Here is a 24,154-nt window from a genome sequence, read left to right on the forward strand (position 1 = left end):
TTAGAGAGCAGGTGCGCGATCAAGTACTGCTTGCAGTCAATGAGTCTAAAGAGATAGACTTGAAGGAATATAGAAGTTATAAATTATTACCTAGGATGAAGAAATGACGAATGGAGTCAATATACGAGCCCTGTTTCGTTAATGATTCCGGGACGTAATCATCCTAAGGGGGAGATAATTGTAACGCCCGCAAAATCCGGGCTAGTCAAATTAGAGGCAATAGGGGTCGAAAACGACTTTTAGACAAAAGATTATTTAGAATAAATAATCTTAACCAAGTTGTAGAGTATGTCACAAGGTTTCCGTACATATAAAGAACGCCGAAATCCGAGTTATAACGAAGAAGTTATGGCCCGTCGAAGTTTTACGGCAAAACCGGCACGGCACCGGGAAGCGTAAATAGTGAATTTACGATAGAGCGAGATTTAGCTTTAGCAATCTAAACAAAAGTTGTAGAATATGTTAAACTAAGAGCGTCGATAAAAAGAACGCCCAAATCTGACTTCGTATGAGGAAGTTATGATTTTTCTAAGATTCAGCTTAGCAGTGCACGGCCCGAAACTCGAATTTTAGTTCGAGCGGTTTTTGGCTTACGCGACCTAAATGAGAGTTGAAGATCTCATTAATAGGAACTCAACGGTAAAAAGATGGATGAAAACGGAGTTCGTATGAAGGAGTTACGAATTCTTCGCGGTCATTTAACAGTCTAAACGCCTCCTACTGTTAAATTTGAGATCGGTCGAGAATTAGCCAACGGAGTCTAAATGAAAGTTGTAGATCTTTATTTTACCTACGCGTGGATATAAAGAACGTCGAAAACGGAGCTCGTATGCGAAAGTTATGATTTTTCTAAGTTTGAGGGCTGATACGCGATAGGGGGTGACGTGGCACCACCAGAATTGGACACGTGGCACCACCAGAAGGCCACCACATGGACCAAATCGACGAGTCATGACTCAGACTCGGCGAGTCCACCAGTCAGGCCTCCTATAAATAGAGGTGCCGGGCATTCACTTCTCTTCACACCTCTCCAACATTCTTTCTCTCTCTAGTTTCTCTCTCTAGCCTCCCAAACCCTCCCTAAAGCCTAGGTAAACCCCCTAGCACCCGAAGGAAGCCCTGAGGCTCCCGGAGTCTCGAGAAAAAGGGTCTTTCGGCTCGGAAACGCTGCTCCAGCGAAGCCCGGTTTTGCGAAAAACCCGCTGTAAGTGAGCTGTACCTACCCTATCTTTAGTATAGCTTATGTTTTAATATAGTAACATTATTAGGAACTTATAATGAGTATTTGGACTATTATTATGAGTTATATTGAGTGTTATTTAACGCTTATATAATAATAATAATAGCTAGACTATTAGTTTGTCGCGGTTATCGTTAGACTAAACCCTAGTAGTATTGGTACTAGGTTTTCTCGAAGGAAATTGTTTTGAGAGTATCGAAGCGCTGTTCGAGTGTTGAGTCACCACCTACTCAGGTGAGTGCATGGTCCCTTTCATCTTACACATAGATATGAAGTATTTTAATATAAATTACGTGCTATGTGTGCATATTGTTTGAATACTTGTTATCTATGCTGAATGAATGATTTATACATGTTTTAAATGATTTAAACTGTATATTTATTTTATATCTACGAATATGTTGGGATAAAACATGGGTAGATGAAATAGTTGGTGAGTGATGAAATAAAATAATGAGAGATAGGTGATGATAGGAAGATGATGATAATTAGGTGAGGATAGATAGGTGATTATGAATCGGTGATGTAGGATACTACAACCTTGTCCGACAATTTGGAGATGTAGTCATCTACTAGACTATAGATGGCGACCACGGACTATTATAGACAACCCCGTGGAAACACCAGCAGGCTAGCAACCTGTAAGTGATGAATTACGAGTTCAGGCGATGTTGTAACTACGTATTCATGCGATGATAGTCTAACCCTTATTATGAAGTACGAGTCCAGGCGATGTTGTGGCTACGTATTCATGCGATGATAGTCTAACCCTTATTATGAAGTACGAGTCCAGGCGATGTTGTGGCTACGTATTCGTGCGATGATAGACTAACCCTTATCATGATTTACAAGTCCAGGCGATGTTGTGGCTGCGTAATCATGCGATGATACCCTAACTCTTGCTAGACACATATTGAGGGAGTAATCCCCGGATTAGTATTGTCCATGCAATGTAGGCGATGATCCTTAGGTAAAGTTCGTAAGAACAATCATATAAGGAAATACGATGTAAGGGGATGAAAAATAAATATGATATATGAGATGACCCTTGAGATAATATCTTTAGGGAAGACTAAAAGAAGATAACGGGGATGGGTAATTGGGTTGATTGTTTGATTCTTTAAACATAATAACTATATTATTGTGGGTTGAAAACCCTATGTACTCACCAGGTTTCCCAACCTGACCCACTCAGTTTATTTACATCACAGGTGACGATATGAAGTGACATTACACTGAGAGATTTAAAGAGATGTAGATCACTAGTGTAAATAATTGTAAGTTCTGTTTATGCTTATGTTTCTGTATTAACAATGACATCCCAAACGTTTTAAAATGAAATAAATACGTTTCTTCGAAAATGTTTTAATAACGTATTTATCGTGTTTTTCTGGGAACAAATTCCGCAACATTTTTATAAAATGAAGTACTCTGATTTTTATAAAGCATAAACAAAACCGGTCTTTTCTGGCCGTGATTTTGGGGATGTCACATCCCATTAGCCATTTTTACAGTGAATGGTTCCTTAAGTGCGCATGGTTGTTGTTTAAGTAAGCATGTAAATTTCTGGTTCACGAAGCTTATCTCCGCTCCGCTATCAAATAGTATGCATGCATAAGAGTTTTCAAGGAGAAACGTACCGGTCACCACCGTTGGGTCAGCAACTGCTTCCTTGTGGCCAATAGCCAAAACTCTTCCCGCTCCATCAGCATTTCCTGCCTTGGGGCAGTCCCTTTTATAGTGGCCCACTTCGCCACATCCATATCATGACAGAGTCACACCAGCTCCAGGGACCTGGTTGATTGGCCTTGCCGGGGATCGGCAGAAGCGTACAGTGTGTCCCTTCTTGTTGCAGTTGGAGCACTGTAATTCTTGGCAGGGTCTGTTGTGGTGGAAACTGCATTTGTTGCACTTAGGCAAGTTTCTAGCGTACTGCTTCACCGGAGCAGCAGCGGCAGGTGCTATCGCGGCATGAACCGCCACAATCTGTTGCTTTTTCAGAACTTTCTGCTTCTTCTTGTCATCCTAGAATTTCCACTTGTTGTCTACAGGTTTGGAAGGTTCGGGGGTGGCTACGGTTGTTGTTGATGACGGGGTACGGACCCCATGGTCAATGAGACGTTGTGCCAATCTCTTGGCACTATCAAAGGTAGTGGGGTTTGAAGCTAAAACATTCCCCTGAATGGAGGCAACAACCCCCAGATATAACTCTCTATCTTCTTTCCCTCCGTGGGAACCATGTTGGGACAGAGGGCCACCAGCTCGCTGAATCTGGTGGTATAAGAAACTATGTCGGAGCCCTTCATGGTTAGGCTCCACAGCTCCTGTTCCAACTTCTGGATTTCGCCCCTCGGGCAGTATTACTCGATCATGAGGTCTTTCAGAGTTTCCCAACCCATGTCATTTGCCACTACTAGAGTCAGTGACTTGACATGGCTATTCCACCATGTCAGGGCTTTTTCTTCAAAGGTGCAAGCATCAAACTTGACCTTACTCGCTGCAGGGCAGGAGCAAATCTCGAAGATCGACTCCGTCTTTTCGAACCATTGCGAGAGGGTAATGAGTCCGCCAGCCCCTTTGAAGGGATTTGGCTTACAGTTAGTGAAGTCCTTGTAGGAGCACTCTCTCGAGCGCACAAGGAGTTCACCTTGAGTAGAGTTAACAGGGGTTCCACCTCCGCTGGCACCAGTGGAGTGATATTGAGCCATGGTTGTTGCCACAGCCGTGGCTACTGCAACATTTAGAGCTGCTGCATCGAATTGCAGAGGAGGTGGTGGTGGTATTGGAGTTGGGGTAATCGGAGGATTACGCCTTATCGACTTTCGTGGAGGCATCCTTCAACTATAAGTTTAGAAGTGAACATGATAGTTAGAATCAATTGTGAGTATAGTGAGAGTGATCCATGGGCTAAATTGCCATAGTCCAACAGTTGAATGAGTGTATGTTTTGAAATAGAAATACAGTAGATGAGTAGAGAGACACAAGAATACGGATTTTTCCAACATATTAGATAACTATCAATATTACTGGTATTATTGATGTAACAAGTTCAGGGAAAAACAACCTAACATTAGGTCTTACATCATACCATAAGGGAAAAGGTTGACTGTTTTTAGAATTCTAGTTAAAGTACTTGGAAAGTAGGAATATTTTACAGACAAAAGCTTCATAGAGCATAGTTAAGAAGGCTATTCATTAAGTCAAAAGAGGAGATGTACTAAACATCTTCTACCGGCGATGGGAAATCCTCGGGCGAACCCTCAGATCTGCCAGTTGACGAACCACTTCTTGGAGGTGTCGCTCATGAGCTTTCTGGCAAACTCGAAGTTCTATGACTTCAGCTCGGGAGGCAGCTAGTTATTGCTGCAGAGTCTCATTGGTTCTCCTGGTCCTTTCCATATCCTATTCGAGACGGAGAATGCGGACCGTGTTGACACCAGAGTTGGCATCAATTTCCATGATTCGGTCGATGGCTGCTCGACCTTGTTTAACATTCCGAGCAATCCTACGAACCATGATGGGCAGGACTCGGTCAGCTGAGCCACCCTCGCTTATGTTGTAAAAGCTTTGGTCCCCGTTGTAGGGTAAGTGTTGACCCTGTTCATTGCTCCAGCGATTCAAGTTTTTTGCCCACAAGGGTGTGGGACCTTGAAACGCGGGTTGGGGGTTGAGATTTGGGGCTTGACCCTCTTGGGGTAGGTTGTTGACTTATGGCTCGGAGTCGGAACCATCAGAAAAACCTTCTACGAGGTGATCATCCAAAGGGATTGGATGGTCATCTTCCGGCTCATAGTCAAGCCATCCAACATTTCCTTGATTTGGTAAGTACGGGTCGCTAGGAGGATTAAATCCAGCCATGATATCTACGCGAGAAAAGGGGTATAAGAATCTTATATATATATAGACATACTATTTAAGATAATTATAATATAATATTTATCAGTTAGTTCAATACTTGCATAGTGCATACCGGTTATGTGTATTCAAAACAGGATAGACCTTCGAATAAGTGACCCTAACTCTAAACCCACAACCAAACAAGGAACAGAGAGTAAATCAAAGGTCACAGACTCTAAGTCTATGACATCCTAGATACACATAACCTCAGCGTATCCACTTAGCAATTATTGACCTATCAATAAAGACCTTTTTAGTTCTCAGACAAGTAATTATAGTAACACAAAATACTCCTATAGTTTTTTAGGTTTATGTTCTGTTCAAATTTTATCATTGTAGCAGTGTTGGTAAGTTTTTAGACTTGTTGCCATATCACAACCATTCCTGGGCATATGCTAATCACTTCTCGGACCAGCATAGTTGATCAGGCTATGTCACTCCCAGAATTGATCATACATCCCCAAGCCTACTTGTGACATTCAACAATTGTAATACTTTTGTTCTATCCTAGTTACACTGATTTTAGTATGAATGCATGTATGTATACTTAGTTAAATATTTTATTATTTAAAAGTATAAACTCTTGGTCAGAGTATTTTAATCCCAATGTGTTTATAGTTAGTATATCTTTTATGGGTTGATATACTCAATTCACTATAAATAATGCTCTGATACCAATCTGTCACACCCCAAAACCAAGAACGACGGAAACGTTCTGGGGCGGAGGACATCATGTATAGTATTACAACATATAATAATAGTAAACAAGCAAACAACATCATCCATTGCATTAATAATGTATTTTAATACAAGTGTGTTCTGTACAGTTTATAAGACACCAAAAACTCTTTCAAAATGTATTTTCATTAAATAACAAAATCTTGGGATGTTATGTTTCGATACAAACCAAGAACATAAACAGTATAAAATAGACCTTACAACAGTTATTTATAACTACTGGCCTATAATCCAAAATCTCTCGTTATGCCAGCCAACTTATTCTCTTGTGTCATAACCTGTAATACAAAGAAAACTGAGTGGGTCAGGCTTGGGAGCCTGGTGAGCATATAGGGTTTTCAACCCACAATGTTATATCATATATGTATATATATTAGAACTCACAAACTTATACAGTTTCACCATACAAAACAGCTCTTATCCCATCCCGTCGATCCTCATAATGACATGATCTAATCTCTCATATCAAAATTTACCTCTTTACCTGATCCCTACTCAAGGAACTAAAACTAATCTCTTGATCTGATCCATACTTCTGGATTTAAAACTAACCTCTTGATCTGATCCATACTCCTGGATCTAAAACTAATATCCTGATCTAATCCATACTCCCGGATCTAAAACCGTGCCCAATCCATACTCCCGGACTAAGGACAATTAACTATGTCTTAATCCATACTCCCGGATTAGTAACAAGTTTATCTCGTTTATTGACAGTATCGTTTTCGAGACCCCTCTCGCAATATGTGTCAATGGGTTCTTAGAGTACACCGGTGAACATCAAGTTCACAACACCTACAAGTTGCGAGTCTGCTAGTGTTCCATTGGACTGTCTAGAATAGTCCGTGGTTGTCATCCCTACTCTGCTGAATAACGGGGGCCATCGTTTGGGTAAAGGTTTCACTCATTTTTCACCTGTCACCCTCACCTCAAGATCTATATCATCTTTTATCACACACCAACTATCTCATCTACCCCTGTTCTACCCAACATATTTGTAGATATAAAATACATATACAGTTTAACTCATTTAAAAACTATATAAAACATTCATTCCACACTCATCTCAAATAAACACATAGCATGTTTCTCATAGCAAATACTTCATATTTTATGTGTTAGAAGAAAGCGACTACACATTCACCCATAACATAGATGTAATACATTCAACCAATACTTGTATTAAAATCGTGTTTATGAATGGGACTATACACTCACATGATCAGAAGATGATAGGACAACACTACGGCTCTAAAAGTAGTATTCTTCGGTGAAACCGGGATACTTTCTTGAAAACCGGGTTTCTCACGGGCAGAGTTTCGGCTCGGGAACTCTGTTTCTCGTGATCTTCGGGGCTTCGGGACTTAGGATGATACCGGGGCTTCGGGAGTATAAATTGCACGTAAAATGAGGTAAAACGGGAGAGCAAGAGAGAGAGAGAGAGAGAAGAATTTTGGTAAAAAAAGATCGGCAGTCCTCGCTTGCCTTTTATAGAGGCTAAACCTCGTACGTACGTTGGGCATACTCAAAGATTACGCGGGGCATAATGCCTCGTCGACATGTACGCGGGGCGTACACCTAGTACGCTGCGCGTACTCTTCAGATCAGACCGGAGGCGTCATGGTCTCGGACCCGAGACACTCGAGTGATGGTTCAGGTCGACGTGGCCCCTTTCGATCCATGTATACGGGTACGCTGGGCGTAACCCGATATACCGAACTTCAAAAATGCGTAACTTTCGCATACGAGCTCCGTTTTGGACGTTCTTTATATCCACGCGTAGGCGAGACTATGCTCTACAACTTTTGTTTAGACTCTGTTGGCTAATTTTGACTTTATTTTTATTATATTATTTTTAGTAGGCCGGGACAGGAAATATCCGTTAAAAATTCATAACTTCTTCATCTGATGACCGTTTTCGTCTGTCTTTTTATCGTTATGCTACTATTAATGAGATATTCGATTCTCGTTTAGGTTGTTTCGGGTAGAAACCGCTCGTTCTAATATTCGAACTTTGGGCTGGATATCGCTAAGTCGAAACTTCGAAAAATCATAATTTCCTCATACGAAGTCAGATTTAGACGTTCTTTTTATGCACGCTCTCGGTTTAACGTATTCTACGAATTTCGTTTATATCACTAAGGCTAAATATCGCTCTATCGTAAATTCACTATTTACGTCACGCAGTTTCATCCCGGTTCTGCTACGAAACTTCGACAAGTCATAACTTCTTCGTTATAACTCGGATTTCGGCATTCTTTATATATCTGGAATCCTTGTCACAACCACTACAACCTAGTTAATATTATTCATTCTAAATAATCCTTTATCAAAAAGTCATTTTGATGTTTATCGTCTCTAAATTGACTAGCCCGGATCTACGGGCGTTACATGTTGTCATATCAGTGTTTTGTTGTCACATTGCTAACATCTTTTCTTTAGCATTTTGTAGGGAATGATAGCACCCCTAGTACACTTGATTTTTGTTTTTTGATTTTGTTTCAAACTTAAATAAATTATATTTTTTTAAAACACAAACACCATGTTAAATAAAAAAATTACAATAAATAAAAACTTAAAATACAACCTAGAAACATGAACATGACTTAATACATACAAAACATCATAATTAAAGCAACATGTTTTCGTTCGTCCGAAAATTGGCCCCCAAAGTCATCTTCCGATGGTATATTAGGATCAAGATTTTCAATCGTCCAAAGATGATCGGTCAAATGGCAACGAAGATTGGTATGGATTACTGCATTGTTGACTATCATCATTATCTATGTGTATTCTTGACCACCATATTCTAGTGGTTATGCCCCGAGGATGACTTCCTTCTCGTCGTAGACACATATTGTGTTTGTTTTATGTTCTAATATCATATTATGTAATATGATATGCGTATACATCTCCTTCATGTTCTTGCATCTGGGCGTTGCCGTATATAATTAGACGCTCCAGTCACACCTTCGACATTACGCATAAACAAAATTTTATGCATTCAGAACTGTCGGCGAAAATAATATCCTTGAAAGAGAGCATGCTCGTCAAAATAATCATGCATGAGTCGTTGGTGAGCTACTTCACATTGTCTTTAACTTTATCTTCTTTGTTTACGTTGCACAATACTCGTTTCATGGTTGTTGATTTGTTGTTCTAGCCTATTACGTACGATGATGATTGACTGTATTACGCTCCTCAGAGCATCGTCCGAGGAAGATGGTGTTGATGATGACGATGACATTTTTTTATAAAATGATGAAGGTTTTGAGAGATGTATTGCGATTCACGTGTTTTGAAATATGATGATTTATGTGTTTATTTATAGTTGCTGGAAGAAATTTTGAAAATTTAAATTTTTTAAAATGACTATTTTTTAAAAAAATAGGTGATTTTTTATAAAAAAAATCTAGTCAAATGGAATAAATGAGAAAGTCAAATCCCCAACCAACTAAACTATTTCTCTCTCTCTCTCTCTCTCTCTCTCTCTCTCTAGCTATGCGCCTGGCAAGTGGTGTTTGACGATGGTGTCGCAGGCCTGGCGACTTGTGTGGTGAGGGTCACTACTTGGAGCCTTAGACCATGTTTGGAGTGGATACTAGCTGAAAAGAAATAAACTATTTCAAATTAACTTATAAAGCCATTTTATAAGTGACGATAAACTATTTTTATAGTCTTAACAAACGCTAAATTACAATAAGGTAACTTATTTATGTAAAGTAGAGCCTTAAGCTTGTACTCTCAGACAACAATGAAATACTTTTTTTTAAATAAAAACTAATAAATCTTAAAAAAAAATTCTCTAACATACTTCTAATCCAAAAGTTAATTTATATAGATTTTAAAAGATATTAATTTGTATGTGATTTTGACCAACTATATTTATCAAACATACCTATAACCTCAATTAAGCTTTTCAAATCTATATATTTAATTACTTATGTTCAAAGTTTTCTTACATGAGCATGTTCGGTAAATTTTTACCTGGTGGCGAGTAGATTGTAGTGAGTAACATTTGGATTTGGAGTGTTTTATTTAAACTAAACGCTAAAAGCTTGTAGTGTCAAACGAAACTTTCTGTTTAAAACGAAGCGTTTGTCAAACGCTAAAAGCTCTTAAACGCTTCATACAAAACACATCTTAAATCGAACTCAAACCAAACTTATTTATTCCAGTCATTCAATAAAAAAAATCAAACTTATTTATTAAGTTAATTTTAGTAAATATTCTTGTGGTTGATATTGATCAGCCCAGAAGTCAAAAAAATCCATTAAAGCCATGTCCAGACCAAATGATTAGGGTTATAGCTTTTATGGTCAAATATGCTTTGCAGGCAACAAGGCTGCAAACATCGTCGCCTCTCAAAAGAGAATCGTGTGAGGATAGTACTAATTACTGATCTGGAAAACAAAAATCTTAAAAAATGATACCTTTTACACTTTCTCTAATAGTACATTAAAAATAAGCTATTTTTATGAAAGATTCTGGAAATCATATCCATAATCAAACTTTTCTTTTCCGATCTATATACACAAATCTTCAAAATCTAATGCTTTTGGACCAAAATGGTGTGTTGCATATCTGTACAACTTCACCTTTCGCAAAAGCACCTATCATGATCATCATCTTTAACACGCCGTAAATCTTTAAATAAATCATAAATAAAGAATCAGAAAAGCTTCGGACCAAATCTAGTCTGGTCTGAAGCTTTTCTACACTACAAATCCATTAGCTGCAAACCGCCTCCACAGATAACTTTTTCATCACACTCGGACACGGATCGCCTCCAAAATTCTCCGGCGTAACTGCCACCGCACATGATTCTTGCCCTATGCAAAGCTGCAAAACAAAATAACCAAATAATGTGATTCATTTTTTTTATCTTTTTTTGCGAAACATCATAGTCAATATTAGAAAACAATTAAAATTTCAACTTTTTTGAAATTCGTCTTTAGGAAAGCACGAGTACCTTATTAAAGGTGTCGTAGGAGTCATGGGCATGGCAACCACCCTCTTGGAAGCTACCACAACCACCTTCCGGGGTGCCAAAGCTAGCAAACTTGATGGAGGAAATTTTCTGACCCGGGTTACACGAAAGGTGCGCCTTGGGTCTTAGTGGCTTCGTTGCGTTTCCCGAAACTTGCATCTGGTAATTCTTCAACGACGGTTGCCATTCATAGATATCCGCACACACACTGTATATTTCACGTTTCACTAATGATATCCCGTATGGGATCCCTCCCAATTCTTCAAAAACAACCAACAGGTTTCCTCTAGGCTTTAGCCAAGATCGAGGTACATGATACCTGAAACAAAAAATCCCATGTCACAACAGTAACCAATATCAGTATCAGTATCAGTATCAGTATCCAGTAATAATGTTCGCACCATCTTTGTGAAGCTTCACCGCAATTGCTAAGGCATTTTTTCTCGTCAAAATAACCGGCATAATTACAAGTGGAACAAGAGCCAATCGCCTTGTAAGCGGGCCAATAACGACCAATGCTTTGCCCGTTGACCCAAACTTGACCTTTCCCCATGCTGTTCATGTCCAATGCTAAAGGTTCATCACCATCCGGAGCATCAAAATTTGTCTAAATAATGAAATGAAAAAAGAAAACGTAAATTTGTCTCCATTAATCATAGATAAATTTAAAGTTTGCTAGGAAAATTTTATACCTTGTACCATGCGAGTGGTTGTTTTTGGGCGACTAAAGAACCTTGAACCCATTCAACAGATGAACTACCACCGAGTGAGTGAAGACTTAAAATTTCGCCTTTAAGCCCGATTTTATAAGACCATTTCTGCCATGATAAATCTCTCTTCCCTTCGTTTAGACCTGAAATCATCACCGGACCCAAAACACCTGCGTTCCATGTCTCGAAATGTGGTCCAATGTTCTTTGTTGTTGTAGATCAATGAAAACAAAACGTAAGTTTACAAAAAAAAAATAATAATAATAACAATAAAGAAAGAAAATTTAATGAGATTAGATCCTAGAACATACCGGAAGACCAACGGCAATACTTAACAGAGAAATCTTGTTAATACCAGCTCTTAGATTTACAACATTACTGAAAGTTATTTTAGGGTTTTCTAGACTTCCATATACAGTTCCTGTTAAAATCAAAAGTAACGAAGATTATTATATTACTAAACTCTGCATGCAATCTGCATCTTTCCCAATTAAGAAACGTCTTGAAAGATCGTAAAAGTTCAACCTGAAAGTTGACCGTTGATGAAAACGTGCAAAGCGTGACCGGCGGATAAGGCGGTGAAAGTCGGCTGTTTGCCGTTTCTCAAGAACCCTTCGTCGGAGTCAATTTTCACACTGACAACGACAAAACAGTCAAACAACAATCAAAAACCATAAAGTATCGTAGGTTTGTTTCAGATACGAGAAGAACTGAAGAAAGATCGTGTTGCACTTACTCAGTCATGTACCACAAATAATCAGAAGAATCCCGAGTTACATTCAATTGCTCTAATAATCCAATCGTTCCAAACGTATTATCATCGTAATATTCCGTCTCATCGTTATACGATTGCCAAGCAAATCCAATCGGCTCTCGAGTCATTTTCATCAATGTCGTCTGCGCTCCCACCTGTTGATTGATTGATCACATTCCACATTAGATTTTACATAACAAATTAAGCTTCAAAAAAATGATATCTTTCTTACCCTTGCTGTATTATAAACAGTGTTCTTGCAATCGGGAAGGATGCTAACGGACCATGGAGGCAGATTGTAATGCTGATTATGGAAATTAACTTTTGCGTAAACAGATTTGTCGTCGTTTGCAAGGAAAGCAGCACAGTCTCCGGATTTCGTCTTGTAAACATATGCCTGTGGGAAAGACGATTAATCATGAATCATGAATGTAAGAGGTTAATTAGGGTTTGAAATAGAGAAAAATCCGACCTTTTGATAGTTCCCGAGTGAGATAGCAGAAGAGTCTCCATTTACTATAGCAGGTTCGCATAGTTTTATTGCTCTGTGTAAATCTTTTAGATGTCCCCATTTAGCTTCCCTTTTTAGTCCTACATATAGAAATGAAAGGAATAATCAAATTTCGAATCATATCCATTGTTGTTGGATGGAATGGAATAAGCAAAAGTAACAAAATGAAAGGAATCAGATTCCTTTAGACCCTATCAAACATTTTCTTTATTCCAATGGAATTAATCATCCCATTCCATTATCAAACACTACACTACCTATGAGTACATTTTGTGACATGATCAAAGTCATAACATTGTGAAATGACATATATAACCCTCATTACAAATTCAAGATTACCAAATTCATCCAAAGGGGCATCATAATCATAGCTTGTTGCAACAAAAGGACCACCTGCAGTCCTACCAAAATTTGTTCCTCCATGATACTGTAAAAATCCAAGAAACACAAGAAAATTTGAGTCCAAATTGTCAATAATTATGTAAATTTATGAACAAAATTAGAGTTACCATGTAATAATTAATGAAAGATCCACCAGTTTGAATAAACTTAGCAACAGAAAACGCCAAATCTTCAGCTGGTCTATATGGAACTGCTCCTCCAAATTCAGTGAACCTAAATCAAAACAAGAATCTAAAAAACCCAAAATCCAGATAATATTATATTAAAGATTGTTTTAATTACTAAAATTACCATCCTGTCCATGCTTCGGTCCACATTTTTGGTTTGAAATTTCTGTTAGGAGTGAAGTAATCACAGTAAAAACCATTGCAAGTGTTGATCTGTCAAAAACAAAAGTCAAGATTTACTTTCTTGAAAATAAGAACACAAAAAATTTGGTGAATACTGTATAGGGGACAAAACAAAAAAGTGGCCATGTGCATTGTATAAAGAATCCAATATCATGAAATGATCACATTACATTAGGTGAATAAAGAATGATAAAAAGTCAATAACAAGATTAACAAAGTGACAAAAAGGAACATGAAAGATGCACTTACAATGGGATCCGGGGCATCATCTTGCTTGCACATGACCCATGGGACCCCAGTGTCCAAACCCACAGCCATTTGGGCTGCCCATTTTGAATACGATCGGGCCGGGGCTCCATATTCATACTCCATTGGCCCGTATTCGTTTTCAATCTGTCACATCACATCAACTTTTTGCTCAAAATCAATACACAAAATGGGCAAATTTGATTACGTGTGAAACGGGTTTGGCTAAAAATGAGTACGTTTTGAAGATTTTATACTTTTATAAATTGCAAAACTATAAAAAAAGTGAGTTTTAGGACAAAACGAGCAGTAGTTTTTATTTGTTTACCTGAGATAAAATGATTGGGCCACCTTGATTCTCATATAATTTTTCTGATTTCATCAAATTTACTATATAAGTAGTGAATTTTTCCATGGCAGCCTACAATAATACATAAATTAAATTATCATAACAATAAAAAAAAATGGGGAAAATAAGATAATTAAAGTGTATGAAAGATTGGGAAAGAGACCTTGAAAGGAGCATTATCTGTTCTAAAACTAATTCCTGGCACATACTTCAACCAAACTGGAAATCCCCTGAAGAAGCAATGACAAAAAAGATGGTGAATTTATAACCTTTTCGTGATTATAATTTATAATAGTATGAAGTTTTCGAAATGATAATATATAATATAATAGATAAATACCCAAAGTTCCATTCAGCACAAGCGTAAGGGCCAATTCTGAGATGAGCATAGAGTCCAGCTTCATGAATTAGCTTAATGAACTTAACCAGATCATATCTATCTTCAAAATAATACTGAAAGAAAACTCAAAGTTAAACATAAACTAATTAATTATTACAAAAAAGTAAAATGAAATAAATAATATACACTTACTTTGCCAGGTTGTGGTTCATGTCCATTCCAGAAAACGTAAGTCTGAATCACATCCAGACCTCCTTCTTTAGCCTTCTGAATGAGATCTGGCCACATCTGATCATCAAAATGCACAGAAAAACATTCAGAAAAAAAAAAAAAAAGTGAAGATTTTGAGAAGAAAAATAAAAAGAAGAAGCGATGAAATGAAGTGCATTTATGAGTTGTACCTCGGGGGTACTTCGTGGGTAATGAATGGATCCAGAAATAAGAATCCTTCTTTCGCCATTAATGGCGATTGCTTTGTGATCATATGAAACAGACGCCGTACAGAAACAACCCCATAGACCTAATAACACCACCAACACTAAATAAATCTTGTCCATTAAAAACCCTTCAATCACCAAAACTGTACGTCGCCTTCTTCTACTTCTTCTTCTTCTTCGGAGTGATATTCTTTACTCTTATCAGCAACTTCCCTCCACTTTATTCTGTTCTCTTTTTTTTTCTTTTTTTAATTTAGGAATAAAGAATGGCACCAAAAAAAACACACTACAGCTGTGTTCTATTAATGGGGTTTATAAATTATTAAAAAAAAGTAATTATTGATTTATGTATATATCTTCAAGGGGGAGTGTGTAAATATTTTGCGAGAGAAGAAACGAGTGCTTTGGTCTTTGGGGGTGCTTTTTAAGCAGGAAGGACTGATACTGGGCCGACTTTCTGGTTACTTGTTTCCTGTTCCCTCTAAAATATGTAAATACATTATTTTGTTTAAGGAAAATGAATTTGTGATGTTATTTTATTTATTTATTTTTACAAGATATACCTTAATGTATGTTATTTATGAAATATTATTTTAACCCACCATTACTAGTCTTAGCTGGTTTATTTGTTTAATCAGCATCGTTAAATTTACATTGTTCAAAGAAACCATTAAACTTATATACAATTACCATCAAAATAACATTTATACATATCTAGTGACTTTCATTTTTTTTAGCCATCAATTTTTTCTTCCCCTTTCTTTCTTCCTTTCAATATTTCATTCTATTTTCTTTTGTTGAATTTACTTAAAACTCGAACAAGGCATAAGGGTGTTTGTGGTTTTACAGAAGTTGATTAAATTTGTTTAAACGGCATTAATTTTGCTTGGCCTAATCAAACCTTTTGTCATTGATTAAGAGCGAAACCGTGTCGACATGGTTAGTAAACCCCACATGTTTTTCTTTTATGAATTTTGATTTTTCTTTTATTATTTTTTATTTTTTAATTACTTTTTCTGTAATGCTTTCACCTCCTTCTTATGATCTTATCCCTTATTTTACTTTTCACTCAGACCCCTTAATTTAGGGATGCTTGTAAACGCTTAATAATACTGAAGTAGATTCAACATAAATGACTAGTTTTTCGGCTAGGTTTTTTTTTATAATGAATAAGGTTGTGTTTGGGATTATTTTTTAAATCTAAAAGTTTTTTTTTTAAAAAAAAGACTTTTTATAAAAGAAAATTTTTAAAATGTGTTTGGCTTGACTTTAAAGTTTTTAAGGTGTAATTGAAAAAATTCTAATATTTTTTTATTATTATTGTTATGACCATAATTTTTTCGCAGATTTATCACGTCAGTCCACTTAATGAGTCTTTTGGTTAACTTTATTAATTTTTTTTTTCAAAAACCAGTCATAAATTTGGGTTTAAAGTTCAAATTTGATCCCTAGAGTTCACAAAAAATTACACCACATAGGTTTTTTTAACTTTATTGTTCATTTTCTGTATACATTATTTATTTTTGTTTATATATATATATATATATATATATATATATATATATATATATATATATATATATATATATATATATATATGTTCAGGTTTATTTGAGACCAACTAATTTTATGAGACCGTGAGATCAAATCTAAAAATAATTTTAAAATGCAAAATAAAAGGAAAAATCCAAAAAATCTTTTTTTAATTATTATCAGCGGAACTTTAATTACCTAAAAAAATATAAAAAAAAAATTAAAAAAAATTACCGTTTTTTTTTAAATACGTGAAATATCCTAATAGAATATTACATTGTAAATATTATAATGTGATTTTTAGAATGTTAGAATATTATACTCGATTTCTCATATATGTAGAATATTCTATTATTCTATTATAATATGTAAAAAAAGGTTTTTTATTTTTATTTTTATTTTTTTTTGTATTTTTTTTGGAAAACATAAACTCCGAAAATAATATTTGAAAAAAAAAAATTCGAAAATTTTCAATTATTTTGCATTTTAAATATGTTTTTTGTTTTATTTACCAAATTAATGACTAGGATTATGTCTCACGGTCTCACAAAATTAGGCTGTCTTATATGAACCTAACCCTATATATATATATATATATATATATATATATATATATATATATATATATATATATATATTATTTTTTGTTATATATATATATATATATATATATATATATATATATATATATGTACTTTATTTATTTTCATTTTTTAACTTTATTTTTCAACAGTTTAAGTTTTTTTTTTATATCTTTTTTACCTTTTGTTTTCTATTTTTTATTTAGTTGTTTATGGTTTTTCTAATGTTTTTATTTATTTTGATTCAAGTAAATGAATTTGAATTCAATATAAAATACTATAGCAAGTTTTTTTATATAAAGACCGTATTATTATTTCTTTTGTTCTTTCTTTTAGTCTATTATCAAATTGAAAAATAATATCTTGAATTTAAACTATTAATATCACATATAAAAATATAATCTAATTTGCAAGTTATATCTCACATTGAAACATTAATTTTCAATAAACAAGCTATTTTTTTCTCAATTTTTTTTTAACTTAAATATAATAGCACTATAGAACAAAAAAAAATAAAAAGAAAATAAGTTGGACATAAATTACAAATATAAATATAACTATTTTATTTACTTAAATAAAAATAAAATAAAAATTACAAAAACTATAAATTACCAAAATTATAGCATACTCTAATGGAGTATATTAATACATTTTACATTTTTTGAAAAAGTTCAAGAAAAAGTTAAAAATACAAAAAAATAAAAACAAATAATACGAAAAAGAACTAAAAAATTAAAAAAATAAAGTATGGAAAAAACTAAAAAACAAATACAAAAAGTATAAAATATATGAATATATTAGAATAAATAAAAAAACAAAAATAAATAAAGTATATATATATATATATATATATATATATATATATATATATATATATATATATATATATATATATATAACCGAAATAAATAACGTATATAAAAAAGAAAAATAAAGTTAAAAGATTATGTAATTTGAACTTTAAACCTATTTTTAGGATGATTTTGCAAAAAAAAAAAATTAATAAAGTTAACCATGAAATTTGTTAAGTAGCTAGAGTGAGAATTTTACGAAAAAGTTGTGTCCATAGTAATAATAAAAAAAATATTATGGTTTTTTCCAACTAACCTTTAAAAACTTAAGACTTTTATGATATTAAGTATTTTAAAATTTACAAACTCCATAATTAATTTTTAAACAAGATAATCTTTCAACGTAATATTTCTAACATGTCAAGACAAGAAATTTAAATCGTAAATTTAAATAAACATTATCGATTAAAACTTAGAAAAAGTAAAATAATAAACGACGTCGACATCTTGTAGTTATGTATTTCAATAATCATATGATATCGTGAAAAAATGGTTCTTCTCTTTTTGATTGCTGCGAGTCTTTTGGGTGAATTATTGGATTGTGAGATGAGTACAATTTTAGTTTATTGGCGTCTGTCGTTTTTACATGTCGTATCGTAAAAATAACACTATAAATCTATTATGTAAAGTTAAATTGATTATCATCTCGTGTTTTTCATACCTTCATCTATCACATCACACAATTTCATTTAGTTTTGTATTTTTTTTATATCGTAATACACTGCATTTTGAGCTGGATTTTGTAATCTTTGTGTAAATTTTAAATATTTGAAAATTAAAAATTTATAATATATTTGAGCTCTACTAATATATTATACGTGTTTGTTACATTATAAGAAGGTATATTAGCTAACCAACCAATATAAACTGGATTATAAACAAAAAATAACTTTTATTTTTCGGGATTTGAAAAGTAACCAACTTATTCGCAATGTAGCATTCCGGACTACTTAAAGTTGTTTCGGAGTTGGTGATTGTTGGATGTGGTATGATGTAAATGTATTCTCAAATCTGAGATTGTACATTCCAAATTGATTTAGGTGTTGTTTATTTTTTAAAATGTAGAATGTCTGTAGTGAAAAAAAGTAGACTAACAAAAAAGAAGATTATTTTTTAAAGTCAAGTATGTTCTTTGATTTCCTTATTTACAATATGTGGCATCTAATCATGATTTAGGACAAAGAAAATAAAACAATTTATGAAAGTTACAATAAAATTTGGTAAGTTTTATAATGTTAGAAAACATTTAAAGTTAAAAATATAGTTTTCTATTCAAATGAGGATTAAATATGAATAATGAATATGATGATAAAAATTAATAATATGTTAGGCTAATGAAATAGAAGTACTTTTACCAATCTTCTAAAGTCATTATTGGTGCCGTGAAATGTTTTACGTATATCTTGAAAATTAGGAAAAACTAATTAACAGGAGTCGGTACAAAGATTTAAAAGATAATAAATAATACATGTGGTTTTAATGAAACAAGTTTGGGTATAATTGTTGTCTATTTCATTGTGGTTTTCACAAATCATGGAATTTCTTTTGGATTTATGTTGCACAATTTGTATTAAGTTGAGTAAATTTGCCAAATTTCACACATTAATTTGGGTAAAGTTGTCATTATATATACTTATAAAGCTTGTATTTTTTTTTAAACTACATTCATTTGAAACTTCCATATATTTTTTCTTTTCATCACATTCATTTAAAACTCGCATGACTTTTCAATTTCTTTCTAATAATTTTTATAAGTTGGTTGTGTAATCATATATAAACTAAATTTCAATATTAAAAAAAATATATTTTCTTCTACTTAAAAAGTTTGTTTTTTAACTTTTAACATGTTATACTTAATTTATTAGGTCTAATATGTTATATGTAAACCATTATTATTTTAAAGCTACAACTTTTGATCAATTTGTATAAAAATACTTAAATTGTTAATTTAAATATAGTCGTACAAGATTAACTTAAATATAAAATTTAGTTCAACTTAAACAACCCAAAGAGTATTTTGGTAAATAGTTAAAAGTGATAAATTGTAGTGTCTTTCTAATAATGATTATAAATTGGTTAATAATGATAAATAAATATCAAACCTAAAGTGTAATAAAAAATAAACTAAATTTCAATATTAAAATAATATTTTTACTTCTACTTATAAAGTTATGTCTTTAATTTTTAACATATTATACTTAATTTATTAGATTTAATATTTTATAAAGATAATAAATATAAATCCTAAAGTGTAATCATATATAAACTCAATTTCAATATGAAAAGAATTTATTTTCTTCTACTTATAAAGTTATGTTTTTAACTTTTAACATATTATACTTATTTATTAGGTCAAATATGTTGTTGTATGTAAATCTTTATCATTTTAAAACTACAACTTTTGAACAATTTATATAAAATACTTAAATTGTTAATTTAAATATAACCTTATAGGATCAACTTAAATATAAACTTTAGTTCAACTTAAACAACATAAATAATATTTTGTAAATAGTGAAAGGTGATAAATTTGTATAAAAACATATATTTGTAAAAATTTCAGCTATATAGCTGTTTCTGCACAACGCGCAGGCATTCGCCTAATCATACTATATTATAAAGGAAACATTTTTTTCTTTCACCACATTCATTTGAAACTCCCATGTATTTTGCCTTTCACCACATTCATTTGAAGCTCCCATGACTTTTCGATTTCTTTATAATAATGATTATAAATTAGTTAATAAGATTAAATAAATATCAAACATAAAGTGTAATCATATATAAACTAAATTTCAATATTAAAATAATATCTTTACTTCTCATTATAAAGTTATGTTTTTTAACTTTTTACATATTACGTTTAATTTATTTGTTTTAATATATTGTCGGATGTAAACCATTATCATTTTAAAGTTACAACTTTTGAACAATTTGTATAAACTATTTAAATTATAAACTTAAATATAACATTACGAGACCAGCTTATATATAAATTTTAGTTTAACTTAAACAACCCAGATAATATTTTGTAAATAGTTAAAAGTGATAAATTATAGTGTCTTTCTAATAATGATTATAATTTGGTTAATAAGATTAAATAAATATCAAACCTAAAGCGTAATCTTAAATAAACTAAATTTCAACATTAAAATAATATCTTTACTTCTACTTATAAAGTTATGTTTTTAACTTTTAATATGTTATACTTAATTTATTAGATTTAATATGTTGTTGTATATAAACCATTATCAATTTTAAGCTACAACTTTGGAACAGTTTGGACAAAACATTTAAACTGTTAATTTAAATATAACATTATAGTGTCAACTTTAATATAAATTTTAGTTCCACTTAAAAAATCCAATGAATATTTTGTGAATAGCTAAAAGTGATAAACTGTAGTGCTAAATGAAAAAAAAAATTATAATATCAATTTAACTAAAATATTTCCTAAAGATATTTGTATAATCGTTAAAAGTTTTCAAATAAGTAGCTTAAAATAACTTATAATAACAATAGTTAAAAATAATTCTATATAAATGATTATATTTTTACCTTTAAAATAAAAAAACAATGTCTGATATTTTAAATAATTATAATGATAGAAATTAAAACGTTAAGAAAATAAATTTTAAAAAATTAATTATCAATAACAAAAACTATAAATAACATTAAGTCATATATTATATTTAATTTTATTCATGAGTAACTCGCAGGTAGAAGTCATTCAAATGGTTGAGATTATACAATTATAATAGATGTGTATATTATCATATAATTCAAAATAATCAATATCTTATATTAATTTAGTATACGAATTATTATATCAAATTTAACAACAACGTTATTGTTATATTTAAAAAAAAAACATATATTTGTAAAGATTTCAACTATATAGGTGTTTTTGCGGAACGCGCAGGCATTCGCCTAGTTTAAAATATAGTAGTGTTTGTTTTCCTCCTTTACAATAAGCAATACATCACCTATTTCATGATATTTCAATAATTTACAAGGACTAATAACGTACTTCGATAGTTTATGAGCAATGGATAACAAATTTTATACATGTTCCTTAATTTTTAATTTTAATCTCACTATTAATTTACAAGTGTGTTTCTTTTTAGCTAGAAGAGGTGGAAAGATGTTGATTCATATTTGTGCCAAGAAGATGATGCATATACTTTTTAGGTCTACAGATGTCTAAAAAACAACAGTCTGCGAGAGCAAACGTCTGCGTGTTGTCCACGCGACGCAGACAAAAGATGTCAGGAAGAGCTTTTGGCAATAATACAAACAACACTTTATTGAATCCTGGAGTACAATTTGGAATGCACAAACATTCTGAAATTAAATTTTGTTCAGGTTTAACATCCCAACTTTTCAACAAATTTAAAACTGTTCAAAACAACCCTTTTACTAATAGAAGTGTTACAAAACCATTCTTTTCAAAACATTATTTAAAATCAGAGTCTCTGAAGATCAAATCAGTTGAAAACCAAGGATGTGTACGGTCACGCATTCGCCTTGCCACGGTCCAATTAAGTACATGAAACCATAAACCAAAACTGTAAGCACAAAGCTTAGTGAGTTCACCCAAAATACCACCTGTGACACCCGATTCTTTTCCAGTCAATAATAGTCAAACCCGGTAAATAAAATTTGAGCTTTTATTATTTCGTTAAGATATTAAGGGTTAGATAAAATTTAAATTATATAAATAATGTTTATATAAGTTTTCGGAATAAAACACACTAAAAAATCACCATTTTCCCCCTTCGGAACCAAGAAGCCTTGGACCGAAAACTCCTTTTTTCTGCTGAGAACCCTCGGGCAGCAAACCCTCGGACCGAAAACATGATTTCGGCCGAGAAATCTCTTTCCGACCGAAAACACCCCTCGATATATAAATTTCCACCCGAAAACTTAGTCATTTCCTCACCTTTTCACTCGAAAACACTCTCATTTCTCTTTCAAGTATCATCCAAGAATGTTCGTGCCTTCAAGATCAATCCTTTGAATCTTCATATTTTTCCTCAAGAACACCAAGAACAACCTTCATATCTTCAAGTAACCGAAAATAGCATCAGGACCAAAAACTGTGTTCGACCGAGAACTCCTTGGAACCGAAAACCCTTCAGCTCGTGTATAATTTTTGGTAATCACTCTCAAAACAAAAACAAGTGTGTACTAACACTTTAATTAATGGTTTCTCTAATTTAAATACATTTATGCATTTAAATATTATTAGGATACTGTTAGTTCAGCGTACGCCGACTCGAGGGTCATCTTTTCAGCCCACTATCCAACTACAAGCACATACTAACTGTGAGTTCATACCCCTACATTTTCACTGTTTTCCAATGTTTTTAAGGGGGGAATACAGGTAAAACAAAAGGACATTGTGTTTTTATACAAATGATTTCAATAGTTTTCAAAAACCTTTGCAATTGATACAAACATAGATTTCACTACATTTCCATAAAATATTTAGATATTTTATCCCTTTTGTAACATGCTGAGCATAAGGGTAGTTTTCAACATACAACCATAATTGCAAAGTTTTCAGTACAATACATAACATACAACCAAGCTATGGTCAATATAGTTGGGAACATTACAAAACTTTTACAAAATTCAATACTTGAAACGAGAACATACATACAAACTATAATGGGTATAGTTTGGATACATTACATGGTTTTACTAATTCACTAGCTTTATACAGAGACGAACATATAAACTATGACATATTTAGTTTACGGTACACAATATTATTTTCCGAATACAAGAGTACAATACTAAATAATTATTTAAGTATAATTATTTTTACTCTAAAAGGTTATACATACATTTACAAGTACAAGAGAACACTACAACACTACACAAAAACTAGTTAATACAGGGTTGTGAGGTACTACTTCAATTGTACCCTCCAGGGTACGAAACTAATTCCTATACAATATAACCAGAGTCTCCTCGAGGGAGAGTGTGAGATTTGTGTATAGATCTATACGGGACTGACAATCCCACACCTGAACTGCTAGCTACAGCTAGGCAGGCATGCCTGGGGTGACAAATGTCATAACATCCGACACCTGAAGAACGTCGTAGAGGTCACTAGGTCACATCAAGCATGGTTATATCAAACTCACAACGGTATAAACTAACCATTTGTTTACGGGATTTCAATTCTTAAAATAGTTTTATTTTTATTAATAGAAC

General features: G+C 32.9%; 1 protein-coding gene across 1 annotated transcript; it reads right to left on the bottom strand.

Moving 5' to 3' along the window:
* Positions 1-10,274: 10,274 nt before the first annotated feature.
* Positions 10,275-15,352, bottom strand: LOC111906846 (beta-galactosidase). The gene is made up of 18 exons (XM_023902619.3): positions 14,929-15,352; positions 14,720-14,815; positions 14,528-14,640; positions 14,351-14,417; positions 14,167-14,259; positions 13,842-13,985; positions 13,534-13,622; positions 13,350-13,455; positions 13,180-13,267; positions 12,802-12,920; positions 12,562-12,726; positions 12,312-12,484; positions 12,101-12,210; positions 11,887-11,996; positions 11,558-11,779; positions 11,267-11,472; positions 10,848-11,184; positions 10,275-10,717 (listed from the first exon to the last, which is right to left on the bottom strand). The coding sequence occupies exons 1-18, from the start codon at positions 15,082-15,084 to the stop codon at positions 10,607-10,609; spliced, it is 2,505 nt and encodes an 834-aa protein (XP_023758387.1). The 5' UTR covers positions 15,085-15,352; the 3' UTR covers positions 10,275-10,606.
* Positions 15,353-24,154: the final 8,802 nt, after the last annotated feature.

The sequence above is a fragment of the Lactuca sativa genome, chromosome 4 (genome assembly GCF_002870075.4).
Source record: "Lactuca sativa cultivar Salinas chromosome 4, Lsat_Salinas_v11, whole genome shotgun sequence".
NCBI classification, from domain to species: Eukaryota; Viridiplantae; Streptophyta; class Magnoliopsida; order Asterales; family Asteraceae; genus Lactuca; species Lactuca sativa.